This window comes from Mytilus galloprovincialis, chromosome 1 (genome assembly GCF_965363235.1).
Source record: "Mytilus galloprovincialis chromosome 1, xbMytGall1.hap1.1, whole genome shotgun sequence".
Lineage (NCBI taxonomy): Eukaryota > Metazoa > Mollusca > Bivalvia > Mytilida > Mytilidae > Mytilus > Mytilus galloprovincialis.
In genome coordinates, this window is record NC_134838.1 from 90,132,158 (window position 1) to 90,151,216 (window position 19,059).

At 32.7% G+C, this 19,059-nt stretch overlaps 1 protein-coding gene across 1 annotated transcript in view; it reads left to right on the forward strand.

Annotated features, from left to right (window-relative positions):
* LOC143062078 (SCO-spondin-like) overlaps positions 1-19,059 on the forward strand; it is a 79,045-nt gene continuing 59,986 nt past the window's right edge. The window contains exons 1-5 of the mRNA XM_076233930.1: positions 1-172; positions 11,592-11,699; positions 12,276-12,325; positions 15,047-15,238; positions 17,131-17,322. Of these exons, the coding sequence (XP_076090045.1) occupies positions 117-172; positions 11,592-11,699; positions 12,276-12,325; positions 15,047-15,238; positions 17,131-17,322 (598 nt within the window). The 5' untranslated portion in view covers positions 1-116. The remainder of the gene's footprint in view (positions 173-11,591; positions 11,700-12,275; positions 12,326-15,046; positions 15,239-17,130; positions 17,323-19,059) is intronic.

A 19,059-nucleotide genomic window follows, 5' to 3' on the forward strand; every position in this document is an offset into this window, starting at 1 on the left:
TTAATTTCAAACTTGTTTGAAGAGTTATATATGGTACATTTTCCATATACTCTAAAAGTAACTTGCAGCTCGTAACTGCAGCTCGTAACTGGTGCCTGTGAAATAACAAACTTGAGATGAGATTAGATATTCTGTTTTTCATTACTTTACCGACCTTTACAGTTGTAAATAGGTAAGTTAATAAAATAATGTTGTTTCCGAAAGATTTCCTTATGGCTAACACGTACATTGACTTAATGTTAAGCTGTAGTAAATATAATGTCCGTCAAAAAATGTTCTTAAAATTGGCTCTATAAAAATCTATGTTGTAAATTAGATTTTTTTTGAAATTTAAATATTGTTGCTCTATACATTTCCGATTTATTAAAATAATCGAAAATGTGCCAAATTGTTCAAGATAGTTTGACCCTATTGAATTTCCAAAAAATTGATTTAAAAATTAGAAACTATGATTTAGATTCATAAAAACATCGCGACCAGATCTTTAAGGCGCAATAAGTTTTGATCCAATGTTAAACTTTTGGCGAAAGTTTGCTTACAAACTATTTTTCACGTAGTCAATTCAAATATGCAATACAAATATACCTTCATGTGCTAGTTGCGGAGATAAGTCGGGTCGAAGTTTTGAAACTAACCTTTCGTTTTCTTGGACATATCTTCCATTTGGTAAAAATATACCTAATGTTTTATTTTTAAAAGAAAAACTGAAGCGGAATTTTATAAAAAAAAAAAGATTCGGAAAATCCTCTCTACATATAAGTATATGTGTTTTAAATTTGTGTAATAATTGTTTGGAAATCATTCATTTTTATCACATTTTGATGATATTAGTATATAAAAGAAGCCATTTTTGCTGTATACTTATATACTTAAAAAAAAAAAGAACCATCGGTGATTTGTTCATTAAAAATGAAACAAAGAATCTTCACATATAATCAAGTCAAAAGTCATTACGGTGCGAAAATTAATCTTTACATAAGCAATGCCATTACCTTCCCTGTTACTGTATCGTATGCCCGTAAGGCGACTACGAAGATGGAAGTTTTTAACGACCTTGACTGGCTATACAGCCCTTGCACGGTCGGCTCTGGCATGCGCCTTTTTGTGACTTCAAATAATTATTTTTTAACCGTATTTAATAAGGGCGGTTCGGATGTCTTTCTCCATTTTTGATTTTGAAGTAGCAGATACTAATTGGATAGATCTTAAATGAAATTTGCAAATATTTAGAGAAGTATGTAACTCATGTGTAAGACTTTTCATGTTATTATAGAAAATTATGTGTTTTATCATATTAACTGCTGTATTTAAAAAAAACCCACACAATTCTATTGTTTGATCGATTTTTTTCTTCAAATTTGTCACATAAGGGGAGATGACCCAGATTAAAGGGGAGATAACTCTGATAAAGAATTTTTTATAGTTAATTTGCATTTCTTAATATGTAGCAAGCAAACAAGTCCGGTGACCCCATTTTGATCTGAAGGGATGTTATTAGAGCTTTCTGTTCACATTTTATATAAACATCTATGGTGTTGTTTTCTTTCTATCACACAAAAGTAGATTTTTGATACATAATCTATACAAAATCTTACAAGTTTGCACAATCTGTAGCCTGAACAAAATTCGGGGACCCATACTTTTTATTATATTTTGGAAAAATAAAGGCAACAGTAGTATACCGCTGTTCAAAACTCATAAATCCATGGACAAAAAAAAAATCGGGGTAACAAACTAAAACCGAGGGAAACGCATTAAATATAAGAGGAGAACAACGACATAACACTAAAATGTAACACACATAGACAAAATCCCACGAGAATAACAAATATAACATATATATATAACATCAAAACCAAATACATGAATTTGGGATAGACAAGTACCGTGACACGTCTTATCGTGTGAAAAAGCATGATAAAAACTTTATTTTGACAAATAGTTAAAAAATACTAAGGATTTTGATTGAGACTCCTCCTCTATATAAGTAACAATAGCCGTTATCATATTATGTTTAAACAAAAAAATGAAAACAAGTTGTGAACAGGAATTTCGCCTTTTTTAATCAATTTAAGTGAGTTCCTTCGATACAGACTTGTTGCATATGATGTCAGTTTGTTTTGGAACATTTTCTATTATTGTTATCCTTTTTTCTTTCTTGTTAAACTCTTTAAAAAGATTTATTTATTTATAATATCAGTTGCCTTAATCCGCTGCATTTGGACTATGGCTAAAGCATAATTTCAATGTTCTATTTTTTGTTTGTTAAGTTGCTAAAATATACTGCAATAGTCTGTTGGTTTTATACAAACACTTAATAGGTCTGAAGTGTGCTGCATACTAGTTATGAAAGTAAACTTTACTCTGACACTTTTTTAAGTGGTTATATCACATATGTAAATACTAGTCTAAAGAGGTCGGACAAACTTCCCCATCATTTTTCAATTTTCAAAAAATCTATGAATATTTACTTTTAATTCACAGAATAATACTTTCCCAATATGATTGTTATTTTCTAAAAAAAAAAACACTTAATAAATGTGTATGTAGAAATTATAAAAACTATTAGAATGATAATAAGTACTCAGCTCTGAAAGAAACAGAAAAACATCAACGCCAAAAATTTATATTCAGAAAAGTGTAGATAATCATATATTTCAAGGGTCGTTTTTGCAACGTCTTATGAAAACATTCTGTCAACATTGACAAGATCACCTGATATGAACACTAGTAGGTTTGTACAAGCCATGCCTATTTTGAGGAGATATATAATATTCATAGATATGTTTATTTGTTAACTTACTGGTACCCAGATATGATCTCTGTGTTTAATCTAATAGAGACATAACTTGGGAATGTTACCGGTATAGAAAAAAACATGAAAGCGTTTTAAAGGAGTAGGTTCAGTAAGACCCCTTTTTGGCCCCAAAATATAGCAGTTTTACAAAATTGTGAAAATTTAATCTTTTAGATATTCATTGGAAAGTAGAGTGCTTCTGCAACATAAATATGGGCTGTTTTTGACAATACAACGCACATATATCTGGTACTAGCATCATTAAATCGTGCTAAATTACTGAAATCTTCAAAATTTCAGCATTTTAGATTCATTTTAGACGGATTCCGGCTTATATGAAAGTAGCCGCATTCGTGTTCATTCACAATATTGAAATGTAAGTTGTATTTGTTGATAACACATAACATATATAAAGGTTGAGGATGAACACGGATGCGGCCACTTTTATTTTTGACAAAAACCTTCTGAAAAGTGACGTTTTTTGGCATATTTCATTTTCATATTTAAGTTTGAATAGGAGCGTTTTTAATGATTTAATCAGTTAAAATCGTTCACCTTAACTAATCGAATCAATTAAAATAGACACTTAAGTGTTTAAAAACTGTACAAAATCTTTCCTTAGATGAACCTGAAATTTGAGGCCAAAATCGGCCCTTACCGGACCTACTCCTTTAATCCTCAAGAGGTCTAAAAGGAGAGGTAATCGTATAGTATAAGTTTTAACCCTTAGAAGTTCAGTAGATAAAAATGTTGAAAATATGCCGAATAGCCTTATGACCTTTGAATAAAATAGTAGTGAACATCAACTTTTCGTTCTGAAATAATAAAAAAATAACGAAACTACATAGTAAAAGTGGCAGAGTTTTAGCCGCAGAGAGAGTTCCTGTGGGTTATTGTATTGTCTATATTTACAGAATTGCAACCTGTATATAGTTTGAGACCTGTATCTTGATCATTGGATTTCCTTTTTTTTGAATGGTGTGGATGGTGTTTTGAAAGTTTATACCCAGCATTTATCATTCGTATCCAAGACATTCCCGAAGTGTTATTACTTGTGTACTTCTGAATATTTGATAAATCATTTGTGGCAAATGATTATTAAATTAGTCAATCTAGAACTCAATATATCTTCATTCGTCAACTGGTTTGAGCTTTTAGTTTGGCCATTTTATAAAGGACTTGTTATTTCGAATTCATTTTTGATTTCAGTATTATTCACAACTACTAAAATTTTCTAAGCTTAGTTGTATGAACCAATCTCGTCTTGTTACAAAAACATTACAGACGCGTTCATTGCTGTCAGTGATACCCAGTACTAGTGTAGGTTAATGTTTGTGGTATATATTTCAATTGGAAAACATTTATACCCAGTTGTAACAACAAATTGACATTGACATTGTCTATTTGCCAGACAAATGTTTATTAAAAAGGAATGATGAACTGCGTAGTAGTTAATTCCTGTTTACTTATTCTCTAAACCGATTAACCCCAAAGTGGATTACTTGTAATGACATAATTCAAAAATCGTGATTGTCTACTACAACTATATATATTTACTTAGTCAATAATGTTTAAAATATTTTCAGTTTGGGGCGAAGATTGGAACATTTTGAAAGATATGAGGGGGAAGCTATGAAGAGTAATATTTTATCTATCAGCTGTTTTTTATATTTCAATTTGAGGACAAAAGTCAATTGTCCGTTTCTGTGACATGCCAATTTTCAAAAATCAAACTTAAATTGAAAACTTTTTAAAAGATCCTGTTGCAAAATTTATTATTTACTAAGTTAACAATTACATAAAATTGAACAAATATGCGAAATCCATTTGTTTTCATCTTTTACCTACAGTCTTTTTATGCATAAAAAAAGGTTTAAAACGTGCATGTATACATTCACAGAAAAATGAAATGTTGCCAATAGAATACAGATTTTTCAGCCTAAAATAGTATCATTGTGTAACATCCACAATGAATTTAAGATTTTGATGTACCAAACAATAGTTATAGTAATTTTTGTTGAAAATCTTGAATTTGTATTTTTGTAATCTAATGTTTGAAAAAATGATATGATAAATAGAATTGTCTTTTATGTCATTATTTATACCAAAATATTGTCAACGTTTAATTTACAAAGTTAAGTGTAACAATCCACTAAAAGTACTTATTACTATGATAAGACGTACTATCCGAAATCAATTACTTTAAGTGTCTGAATAAGTTTACAAGGAGCAACCAACGGTCAAGGATGGTCATCAATTCAAAATAAAGTACAATGCCGAGTCAAAAACATGTATCTTTAAAAGTTTAATATAAGAAAAGCTTTCTTTTGAAAGTGCAAATCGTGTTTTGCCTTTTTGTGGTACATTCTCTACTCTGACTGATACGGAATGTGTGAAAATCTGACGTTTTCTGTTCAAATCTCCACCTCTAAACAAGAATATATGTTTTTTTTAATATCATAAAATCTTTAATTCTTATAAATATATTTGTATGTCTAAACAACAAACCAAGTTTTCCGTTTATTTCATGCTGTAATGTTGTCATGGGAAGCATATTCTGCCACGAATGTTGCATTTTACTGGGGATTATAATATGATTTTTCTAATGCCTCACGATTGTCTTCTTGATCAAATCACTAGCAAAACGTATCAGTCAAAATCAATAAAGATAGGAACTGTGTTATTGCCACAAACTCGTGTGATAAAAGTGACGATCAAATAACTAATACAAAAGATACTGATTTAATCCTTTCCCCGAGCTATGGATATAATGATATATACAGTCCGCCAAAAGTTTAGCACCGGCTATTTTCATTGCATCGTCATTTTTTTCATTTAAAAAATTCAGTTATTCTTCTAAAAAGAGATACCATTAATGTGGTAATGTTGCTTACATATATCATAAACAAACCATAAACCCAAGTTTGGCTCTATGCATTTAAATTCTGCATTCATGGAAAAAGTGCAAATAACACAAATCAGAAAGTGAATTTAAGTTTCACTGTGATTTTTTTATTTTACATATTAATTACCCAATATCATTAAAAATCTCTACAAACAACCTTTGACAAATTTCATGTCAATATTTGAGTCAATAGGATAAGTTACTATCTCTCTTCCGGTACAATTCAATAACACGGCGTCTCATATTCTGTAAAGCTTCTAAACTTTAGTTGAAGAAATGTATTCAATTCATCAACAATTACCTTTCTGAAATCGCCAAGATTTTGAAAGGGGGATCTCTGCTATGGAGATTTCTGCCAATTGAGAAACAACATCATACTGAACCACCACCAGCACCGATTGCAGTCGTTTGGCAAATGTTGTTTTGGTCATGGGCAATTTTATTTTCTCGCCAAACTCGTATGTTGGCTTCTACAGGTCGTAACAGAAACTGACTCAAATCTGATCAATGCATTTTTGCCAGCGTCGCATGTTCCAGCCTTGCTGTAAGGGCTTGTCTTTTGACCCCACGACAAGCTCTTAGATTGCCTTTATGAAGTCGACGGACCAATGTTCGAACACTTACACGACCACCTTGAGGCCAGTGGTGTATAACCTGCGGGGCAGGAGTAAATAAGGTGGCTTTAATACGTCAAGAATGCAGTCTGTAAACACGATGGATAGTTAAACAGGGTATTCCGGAACTTGGTCTATCGTTTACAGTTCCTATATCAACATGATATTGTAAAAGTCTGATAATGACGGTGTAATTGAAATGGTTACCTTTGCTGCCAGTGCTCTAACCGGCAATTGACATGTCAATTTCTTGCAACCGTTTAGCCACAGATGAACCACGCCTTGCCGTATCACACAATGACTTGATGAAGGTAAAATTTCACCTGTACGCGGGACAGTAGGAAGATGATTTAAAGGTATTGAAACGATGAATTTGTAAAAGTGCAGATGGCCTTTAATAAAAAGTTGCTTAGGTCGTCGTAATAAATTTTCTTAGTGTATGTGAAACGCAATTCATAACATCAAACATAAATATTTATTTTCACAATAGTTTAAAAAATAATGGCAGTTATATTCAGGGTGGTGCTTAAATTTTGACGCACTGTATATTATAGTGGAGTTTAATATCAAAGATAATCATTACATTTCAATACCGTTTATCGTAGAGTGGTTGTATCGGACACAAATTATAAGGCTTAGTAATAAGAACGTCTCATGTGCAATTCTTAACATTCTGGGGGCCCGCAAAGGAATTTAATTACAATAAAATGAAAATAAATTATAAAAATTTCACTTTGAATTACTGTCTCTGATAAATATAACTTTGAATATCTTTAACTGTCTTTGATAATGAGCACGAATAAAATCAAATTAATTTACAGTCTGTAATAAAGCACGATCAGTTAACAGTCCATAAAATTATACGATAGTCTCATTTGGTCCACATTTTTATCTTTTCTTTTGCATCGACTTTCGGTCGTCCTTGGGGCAGTAAATCATCACGGTCCTATATTTTCTTCAGTTGTCAATTCTAGCGGATATAATAATTGCGGTTCCTTTTTAAGTCTTTTAATAACATTTCCTTTTCTTCATTTTGAAATCTCATTGTTCACCGGTGAAGGTGTGTGATCATCTTTCCGGGATAAAGTATCGAAATATCTGTTGTTATGGCTACATGTCTTCTTATATGAATCTAATACTTGAAATACTTTCTTTCCCCCTATCCTCTCGTCAATATGTTCAATACCAATTGATTCCGTCTTCCGTAACTTCTCCGGGTTGCATTCTTCTGTCTTTTGTGATATCCTTACATTCATTGTAGATGTTTGCTGGTTATTATAGCTTGCTATACCGTGAAGTGGTCCTGATAATATATATCTTATTTTTGATTTCACGGCAGTAGGTCCCTCGCCCCTTATGATATAGTTTCTTACAATTGACCAATAGAAGTCCGCTCCTATGAGTACTGAGACTTGAAAATTGTCGTTTGTAGTATCTGGATGAGCAAGTTCTATTACTGATAAGTACGATAATTTGGTAGCTTTACGGATGTAAGTTTTGCGTGGTGAAGGGATTTCTGGTACAATCAGTACTCTGATCGGCAATTGTCCTTCATCAGTAAGCAAATAAATAATACTAGTTTTTAAGTGTGTAATTCTTGTACTTTCTGCACTGTCACCAAATTCGAATAAGTTTAAAGTCTCTGTGCCAGTTATTGATAACTGCAATTTAGCGGCTAGGTCTTCTGTGATGAACGACCTCTGTGCTCCTTCATCAAAAAGAATGTTGGCATCTAAACAGTGTCGTCCCGATCTTACAGGATTAATTGCAGTTTTGAGCAAAATAAATGTGAAATTGTGTCCGGTTCCTTCGCGTTGTGTTGTATGGTACTTACGTTTACACTGTCTAAATAATTATTATGTGTATTCTCTTTACATAAACTCGTGTGATACCGCTTGTCACACTTTCTGCATGATTTGATTGACTTACAATCAACCAAATTGTGATGTCCTAAACAGTTGAAACATAAGCTTTCTCTTTCGAATACTGATATCCGGTCTTGATATTCAACAACTTTGGTACAATTTACCGAGGCATGTGATTCTTTACAAAATACGCCTGACTTTACGTGCATTTGTCTGTTGGCTTGTTTTGTATGTACCTTTGCATTGGTGTGAAATGCTGCAATAGCGGTATGAGTTTCCGTAAAATCAGCGGAATTGCCTTCCTCCATAATATTGAGTTCGTGAAATATCACTTATCGTAGATCAGATAATTGCCAACTGGTCGAACCATGGTGTCTTGTTAAATTTATGCGTACTTCTCCCGGTTACTTTTTCAATATGATAGGGACCAATGATAAGCCATAGGTATCCTATGTCTAACCATGGGATTCCAAACCACGTGCATATGTTTTTATTTGTCATTATAGTTACGTAAGCTTTGTAGGGTATTCTTAGGTGACGGTATTTCAAGTAATGCATTCATGAACTTTTGTGTGATATTATGAACTTGCCCGTACCTCTGTTGTAACAACGAAACTGCTCTTTTGTAATTTAAATTTGTAAGCACATAGCCATTTACGGTTTAGAATGCTTCATTTGCAACAATGACTTCAAGTAATTGAACCTCTGAACGTTACTCAGTGTTGGATTTGTATGTACGGCTGCTTCATACGAGTCCCAAAAGGACTGCCATTGTAGAATGTCGCCATCGAAAGTTGGTAGGTTGAGTTTAGGGAGCTTATTGTACTCGCTAGCAATTGAGGAATATAAGCGAAAATATGAACGGAAATGTGTATTGTGCCGATTTTCTGTGCTTAGAGATTACTAACTGTAGGATCGGACGACGGAACGTCGCTTCTAGAATTTGTAAAGCTTGTGGCATTTGTATTTAGTGTTGATGTTTGTACTTTGATATATTTTGCTATTTGACGTACTTTTGTTTCTATATTAAAGGAATATTGATCTGAATCGACAATTTCTGTTTCAATGTCCTCTTGATCCAAATCCTGAATTATATCCTCATCTAATTTTCTTAACAATTCTTGCTTCCTTTTCAAATTGTCTAAAATGTTCGAAAGTTCATCAGAATCAACAACTTCTGTTCCGTTCTCCAGAATTTCGTCGAATTTCTTGAATATTCTTGAAACGGCGCTTCTATGTCCTGCAAGTATCGATTTCAGTTTCAAATTCATCTTGGTCATTTGTCACCAATATCGTAGAGAGGTTGTATCGGACACAAATTATAAGGCTTAGTAATAAGAACATCAGCTTGCAATGATACTTGTATTGAAACTCTGAATATCTAACGTCACAACAAGGGTGACGTCGTGTACATGGAGAGCGGTAGCGGGAACACCTCATGTGCAATTCATATACCGTTAAAAGGGAAATGCACCCATATCCTATATACGAGAACAAAAAAGAGGACCAGAATGGATCGTCAGGTAGGTAGATTGGGGGCCTGTTTATCGAAACTGTCTTAAGATCGGTCCTATAAATTTCTTAGGATGTGAATTAGGATAAAGTTAGGACCGACTTACGATCTCATGAGCGTCACTGATGAGTCTTATGTAGACGAAACGCGCGTCTGGCGTACTAAATTATAATCCTGGTACCTTTGATAACTATTTACGACACGTTTCATCATGCACAACGATGCTATCTTAGGATTATCTTAGCTAGGATGTCCTAACCGCTCTCTTTGCCGCTGTCCTAAGTAGTGACGTAAGAAGAATAGCAAATTAGAAATGAAAAAATGAAAATATTGTATCAAATTTAACCATTACCTATATTTTAAAAAAGCATTAATAATAAGAGAATAATGATTAATTTTAAGTTAAAGGTACAAAATGATTTTTATAATAATTGTACATTAAACTCTATGAAACAAAACATAAGACAAAATATCATTACGTTTTAGGTGTCAGACCACCAATTACTCCCTCCAATTTAGAACGTATGCCTATTCGGACAAAAAAAATGCATTTGATGTCATTATTTACTTAATCTAACCGACAAATTTGCAGAAATTAAACTTTTGGTGAAAGAGAAATACATTTAGACCTTTTTGAGTCAAAATTCACTTGTCTATGAGTTTGCATTAAAAATTCAAGATGAGTGCACTGCATAGTACACTAATTTAAGATTTCCAGAAAACCGGGAGTTATGTTGGTAGTACCTGTGTTTTCAAGATCAGAAATTTCTAATAAGACTTTAAACATTAGTTGAAAATGGTGATACATGTACAATTCAGGATATACCTGGTTTCCTTGAAGTTAAACTTAAGGTAAAATATTTAGAAAGCTGTGAAAATTGCAAAATTTAGTTGAACAGATCGGGATTTTTAATGGGTGGTCTGACACCCTTAAACAAGAATTGAACAAACTAATTGTAAATTGTTAAAATAGAATGTATAATAGATAAAATCAACATATATTCATTGAGTGAGCTATATTCGAAGTTTCACGGTTTTATACTTCAAATTTCAATGGCAATCTCGTGCATCTTTCATATAAATACTTAGTACTCGACTATGTTATTACTTCAAATAATATGCGTGTGAATATTTGACACGAAAAAGAGGGATAAGGATTTGATACGTATTAAGTGAGCTTCCAAACATAATCTATACAAAATTTGATAATTTACTGAGTCTGTACCTCGGAAAAAGTAATGTGACCACGGTTTTTATTATTCTTTTTAAAATTCATAAACAAACTACATTTTGTCAAAAACTAAAAGATACTATTTAAAAAAAAAAAAAAAGAATGATAACGATTTTTATATTAAGACCCTAATCTACATTGTGTATCTTAATGTTGAAATGAAGACCCTCTGGTATGAAATAATTTTTAATTGAGAGTAACAGTGGACATGTGATCAAATCATATAACAGTGAAGTAGGATATGACAAAAGAAGATGTAGTAACTTCATTCAACGGCACATATAACGACAAAGGACAAATCAAACGTCAAGAAATCGTCATTAGACAACGTTTTATATTATTCTGTCTAGAACATGAATATAGAAATAATTCCTGGTTCGATGCTCGTTTAATTCTAATAGAATATTGTTTTTAAGGTTTGAATGTCTATTTATACTCAATTAAGTAGCCATAAATCATTTAATTGGCAATAACATATCTTTCTTTCATCAGGCAAAACAATGTTCTTTCCTCCCAAATTTTGTATTTCCCTTCTGCCATCATAACTAAATGTTCGTCCGTTTTTTTGCGAAATAATTCAAAGTTTGTGTGTTGTATTTGTTCGATGTTTAGCTTTAACGTTAGTGTAGTTAAATGATTGCGTTTAAATATGTTTTATATCAACAGTGTGTGTGTAGGATTTCAAACTTATGCATGTACACAGACGTCTGTTCGATACATTAGTTACAGAACTAAATGTGGAGCATTCGGGTGGAAGAGATGTCGAAGATCAAGGTAAACATTCTATTCACATGTACAAAAATATTTGATATCTACATTCTAAACAAAAAATAATAAAAATGTTTTTTTTGTTTCAAATAAGTCATAAACAATATTTGATAAAATTAAACAGTGAAAAGGCAGTGTTGCCAACTATTTATTTCTGTTTGTCGAATAATTATAATAGTATATTGTTACGCATGATAGTCATAACGATATTTTCGTCATATTTCCCCGAGGAACTATGATTCAGGCCTTCTTGAAAATTGGTGTCAAGCCTGTTGGAGCATGTTTTACTGTGTGATGTGTTTTCAAATTCATTGCTCACCAACTATCTGTTAATTTAAATTTAAAAGCGGGTTACTTTGATGAGCAAACTCATTTATAGTATTTCCCTGATTCAGAACAATTGTCATGATAATTTGAAAGACACTGGTCAATGATCAAAGAACTCAACATATAGTTTTGAAATAAAAAAAAAAACCATTTGTATAATGTTGTACGTTTCGACTGTAGGATAGTTGTCGAATTGGCAATCATATCCTAATCTAATACGTATTGCCGTAATATCATTACACATTTGTTTTACAGGAAAGCTTATTACCAGTCATATAAAACATGTTCACGAAAATGTCCACCAGGTAAGAATCGTTATAGAAAACATTAACAGTGTGTGATATTTCATGCATAAATATAGAAAGATAATAACGCACGTAACTAACCACTCATTTAACCACAGCACCTTACCCTAATCTACTCTCCGTATATCAAAAAAATAAATTGATTACAGTTTCAAGGCTTAAATTCAACATGTGTGTTGAATTAGGAACCACGTAATCAATGATTCAGAGGCTTATTAATATTATTTGTTTGAAGTATTTTTAAAAATTTCCTCAAAACCTACGAATAACCGTTCTAGTGGTAATTAGTTTTAAGTTTTGTAATTTTCTCATGATCTGGTTATAGCTTAGATAAGTAATTCCGACTAACAAAAAATTGCACATGTAAAAAGGATCGTTTTTTAAATGACCTTCTTAAAGATAATCTATTTAGACTTCTCTACGTAATATTTTTAAAGGTGAAATACCACTAAATCATAGTACGTCAAATCCAGTTGTATACGAATATAGGTCGAAAAAAATTCCCTATAATTTTACTGTTGTAGCTAATTAATCCTACATTTTAATGCAGTAAAACATTTTTGTGTCGTAAACATGTGTCTTGGTTTTTCATAGCCTCATTTGGGGGGGGGGGGGGTTGCTATAGAATATTTGGTTAAATTGAGGTTACATGATTACTTAAGCTTGTACATATGTTGAATAAGGGGAGAAATTTGATTGGTTAACTTCCAGTGATGGTTATTTTCCTATATGCAATGAATTGTTATGTGATTTTTTTTCTATAGTAATGTACAGGACATAACTTTACTCATGCCAAGTATTTCTTTATTTAAATCAAAGATAAATTCTGCACATTTTGTTGAAGTGCAAATTAAAAAAAGACTAATAGGGGAATATCAATGGTGGTATTACACATAAAGGACTCCAAACTGTGGTGGTACTCCGAACCGAGATAGTTACGCTAAAGTGCGACGGTATACGCTGAAGTGCGTTCTTTAACTTGCTGTAGTGCGATGGTAACATTGTAACGCTAACTGGTTGATAGTTAACCTGTAATGGTGTTGGTGGTTACGCTATAGTGCGATGTTCTAAATGTGTCGTTGTGTATACTTGCTAAATGTGATTGTCTGAAGTTAGAATCCCCTTAATGTGGTGGTGTAGTAGTTAGCGTGATAGCCTCGCATTTGGAAATATTTTTTTCCCTGGTCAAGTCATATCAAATACATTAAATTTCAATTTTCTATATCAATATCTACTTGGCATACATCTGCATGATATCAGAAATAGAAAAGATGGCTCAGATTAAGTACAATGGATTCGATTGGGAGTATATTTATTCATGTGTGCAAACATGTGTCGAACTAAAGAACTATCAAAATAGGATCCATCTCATCTTATCAAATATACTAGTAACTTGTTCTTGTCATGTCATAAATTAGATATTGATAATAACACTTATTTATCTGATATTGTAATATCGGTATTGTTCAAGAAATAAAAATCTATAAGTACATTTATGCTTGACATAAAGCGAGAGGCGTGTTTAGTTAACAGCTTGAGATCACTGAACACTATGTATTGAGAAGTACACGCATGGATTATTCAGGTAAAACAATATCTCTACTTGATACACCTAAATAATTGCATATAATGAGTTTCATTTCATGATCAAATTTACACACAAAATCGTTTGAAGCATACTTGAAGAGAATTAAAAATTTCAAACTAAAACATTTAATTTGTCGTACAAAATATTTGAGGCATACATGTTTAACTTCCGAACACTGGTTAGCTCAAGACCAAGACCATATTTTGACCGCTTTGATCCCCATGATTTGCTGCCTGACTTTTTTTTATATATATATTTGTAACCTAAATCTCCACCTCCATATCTACTGCTCAAAACTCTTCGTAACTTTAATCTGCCTTTGAACGCATAAAAATCTTATCCTCCTGCCTGCAAATCCATGACAAAACTATTGCACTTCAGCAAAAGGTGCATCGTACTTCTGCGTTGACCATCGTATTTCAGCGAAAGGTCCAATGTACTTCGGTGTACACCATCGTACTTCAGCGAAAGGTCCAATGAACTTCGGAGTTGGCCATCATACTTCAGCGAAAGGTCCATTCGTACTTCGGCGTTGACCATCGTACTTCAGTGAAATGTCTACCGTTCTTCGGCGTTGACCATCGTACTTCAGCGAAAGCTCCATCGTACTTCGGCGTTGATCATTGTACTTCAACGAAATGTCCATCGTTCTTCGGCGTTGACAATCGTACTTCAGCAAAAGGTCCAATGTACTTCGGCGTTAACCATCGTACTTAGCGAAATGTCGATCGTTCTTCGGCGTTGACCATCGTACTTCAGCAAAAGGTTTAATGTACTTCGGCGTTTGCCAAAACTATCATTGTACTCTGCTAGATACTATCATGTTCGCCAATACTATCATTGTACACATTTTGTTGTAAATACTTGAGGCAATTAGTAAGGGTTGCCACTTATCAAAGTCGTGAATAAATTCACCATAGCATGCCAAAAAACACTCCACTTAACACACCACAGTATGTTAACGTTCCTATATTCTTGTATCACTTGAAATACTTTTAAATCGTCTTTTAATTCTTAAATAAACGGTATACAATATTGCGCATGTTTCTCAATGCGAACATATATACCTTAGATTTTTTTGATTTTCATATTTAATTTCCAATGATTAATAACTTCTTTAATTCAATACTAAGTTGACGGTAATTGGAGCTCTTGGACAAGTTGGAACGGTTGGTCAACATGTACGAAGAATTGTGGAACTGGTGATCAAGCTAGGACAAGAACAAGAGCTTGTACCAATCCAGGCCCACTTAATGGTGGAAAACAATGTCCTGGACTTACCACTGGGATAGAAAGAAGACAGTGCAACACCAATCCATGCCCAGGTCGGCTCATATTTTTTTGTTTGCTTGATTCCTTATTTGTATTTGTATTTATAACACCATTACAAACTTCAACGTAAGCGTGTCACGGTTATTGATATCCAGTGGCGTTTGTTGTTGTGGAAGATGTTTGTTGTTATGGCTTCGATTTGCATGTTGTGTGACATTATATTATTTGTTCATGCGCTTCACTATTATGAATGCTCTTGTGTGTGTTTGTGCTGAATTTATGTCATGTAGTGTTTGCGATATTTTTTTAACATTGTCACAAAACCATTAAATCAGGTTCAACCCACCTTTTTTTTAAATGTCCTGTATGGCAGTTGTTATAAAAATATTCGTTTCTATGTGTGTTGGCGTATGTTTTTGATGAACTTCGGTGTTTCTGTTGTTCCTTCCTCCCTCTTATAATAGATGTGTTTCCCTCGGTTTCGGTTTGAAACACGGATTTGTGATGTATACTACTGTTGATTATATTTGATCCCAATTTTATATTCAATATTTAGAAATTGACCTATGACGTGACATTTTGTTGATACATAATTCTATTCTAATTCTATTTGGCTGTATTTGTATAGTGCCAGGAATTGATTTTAGGTGCTCTTTGTTATTCTGTGGTTTACATGTCGAAATGTACTTTTATATTATTTCAATTATGTATTTCTATGTCCTGGATGTTCTTGTTTCTTGTCTTGTTCTTGTACTCTATTCCTGTTACGTAATGTTGACAATTTAACAGGTTTTTTTGAATATTGTCATATATTAAAGCGGGTGGTTGGACATGACATTAAACCAGGTTCAACCTACCATTTTCCTTAAAATGTCCTGTACGTATATACCATGTCTGGAATATGACAATTGTTATAATATAGTTCGTTTCTATGTATGGTGCTTTCTCTTTTGTTTTTGTTGCACTTCAGTTTTTCTGTTGTTCCATTGTTGTCCTCTAATAGTTGATGTGTTTCCTTCGGTTTTAGGTTGCACTTTGTAAATACAGCTGTTTCTCAAACCACGCCTCTTTTGGGGAGATTTAGAATATTCATAGAAAATTAATTTTGTTTACATACTAGTTCCCAGTTATGCTCTCTGTGCTCCATCTCATAACTTGGGAATGTTACCTGTAAATATACATGTGCATATTGTTTACATTGAAATCTATGGTAACCCTTCATTCGAGGTAGGGGTAGTTAAGAAAATTAGTTAGTTTAAACTATGAAAGTTCAGGGCATATAAACGTTGAAAATATGCCACACAGCCCTATATTTTGACCTTTGAAAAAATTGTAGTGCATATGACTTTTCAATTCTAGGATAAGAATTTTTTCAAAACTTCATAGTAAAAGTGGTACAGTTCTAGCCGTAAAAGGAGTTCCTATGGGAAATTGCATTGGCAATATATATTTACAGAAATGCAACCTATAGCTTGTTACCCGGATTTGTTTTCTCTCAATCGATTTATGACTTCTAAACATCTTCATACTGTTGTTGCCTTTATTTTTGTATCAATTGAATTAAATGTGAAATTTCGATCAAGTTTAAGTTACAGTAAATAAAAAAATCCTTAATCGCATGGAAATACAAATCGAGATGTATTTGCATTGTTTTATATACACATACAATGTACCTCAAAATCGACTGCTTAAACTGTTTTTCTTAAATCTTGCATTGATTTACATCTTTCTGTTATATTGTTTGTTATAAGACATATCGAACACATCTGAATATAAAACTATTATTTAAAGAAGGTGTGGGTATAATGCAATTAGACAGCAACAAAAAGACACTAACAACCCAAACACACATACAGAAGTAAACATATAATCAATAAATAGGTGTCCATACAAGATGTCAATCTCTAAATGTCAAAGAACTGAATAACTCTTTATTCAATAATAGTTGACGGTAAATGGAGCTCTTGGACAAGTTGGAGCAGTTGGTCAACATGTACGAAGAATTGTGGAATTGGCAAACAGGTTAGAACAAAGACAAGATCTTGTTCAAACCCAAAGCCACTGTATGGTGGCAATCAATGTCCTGGACTTACCACTGGAGTAGAAAATAGACAGTGCAACACAAATCCATGTCCAAGTATGTGTAAATTTATGTTTAGCGAGATTCTATATTTTGTTCTTGCGATGAGCAAAAAGATGATTACTGCTAGTGAAGATTGATTTGCTTACTTGTAACGAGCAATCTCATCACTTCAAGTGTTTTACGGTGTTTTTGTTCTAAGTTTTAATTTATGGCGTTTTTGGACTTTAGATCGCTTTTGTTTTTGTAATTACTTTGTCAGTTTATCTTATCCTTATTGGCTTTAAAATTATATTATTTGTTTATGCGTTTCACTGTTATGAATTTTCTTGTGTTCGTTTGTGCTGAATTTATGTCATGTAGTGTTTGCGATATTGTTTTAACATTGTCACAAAACCATTAAATCAGGTTCAACCCACCTTTTTTTTAAATGTCCTGTATGGCAGTTGTTATAAAAGTATTCGTTTCTATGTGTGTTTGCGTATGTTTTTGATGAACTTCGGTATTCCTGTTGTTCCTTCCCCCCTCTTATAATAGATGTGTATCCCTCGGTTTCGGTTTGAAACACGGATTTGTGATTGTATAATACTGTTGATTATATTTGATCCCAATTTTATATTCAATATTTAGAAATTGACCTATGACGTGACTTTTTGTTGATACATAATTATATTCTAATTCTATTTGGCTGTATTTGTATAGTGCCAGGAATTGATTTTAGGTGCTCGTTGTTATTCTGTGGTTTACATGTCGAAATGTACTATTATATTATTTCATGTATTTCTCTGTCCTGGATGTTCTTGTACTCTATTCCTGTTACGTAATGTTGACAATTTAACAGTTTTTTTTTAAATATTGTCATATATTAAAGCGGGTGGTTGGACATTCCATTAAACCAGGTTCAACCCACCATTTTCCTTAAAATGTCCTGTACCATGTCCGGAATATGGGAATTGTTATAATAGAGTTCGTTTCTATGTATGGTACTTTCTCTTTTGTTTTTGTTGCACTTCAGTTTTACTGTTGTTCCATTGTTGTCCTCTTATAGTTGATGTGTTTCCTTCGGTTTTAGGTTGCACTTTATAAATACAGCTGTTTCTCAAACCACGCCTCTTTTAGGGAGATTTAGAATATTCATAGAAAATTAATTTTGTTCACATACTAGTTCCCAGTTATGGTCTCTGTGTTCCATCTCATAGAGACATAATTTGGGAATGTTACCAGTAAATATACATGTGCATATTGTTTACATTGAAATCCATGGTGACCTTTCATTCGAGGCAGGGGTAGTTAAGAAAATTAGTGTTAGTTTAAACTCTGAAAAGTTCAGGTCATATAAACGTTGAAAATATGCCGCACAGCCCTATATTTTGACCTTTGAAAAAATTGTAGTGCATATGACTTTTCAATTCTAGGATAAGATTTTTTTCAAAATTCATAGTAAAAGTGGTATAGTTTTAGCCGTAAAGGGAGTTCCTAAGGGAAATTGCATTGTCAATATATATTTACAGAGATGCAACCTATAGCTTGTTACCCGGATTTGTTTTCTCTCAATCGATTTATGACTTCTAAACATCTTCATACTGTTGTTGCCTTTATTTTTGTATCAATTGAATTAAATGTGAAATTTCGATCAAGTTTAAGTTACAGTAAATAAAACAAATCCTTAATCGCATGGAAATACAAATCGAGCTGTATTTGCATCGTTTCATATACACATACAATGTACCTCAAAATCGACTGCTTAAACTGTAAATCTTAAATCTTGCATTGATTTACACTTTTCTGTTATAT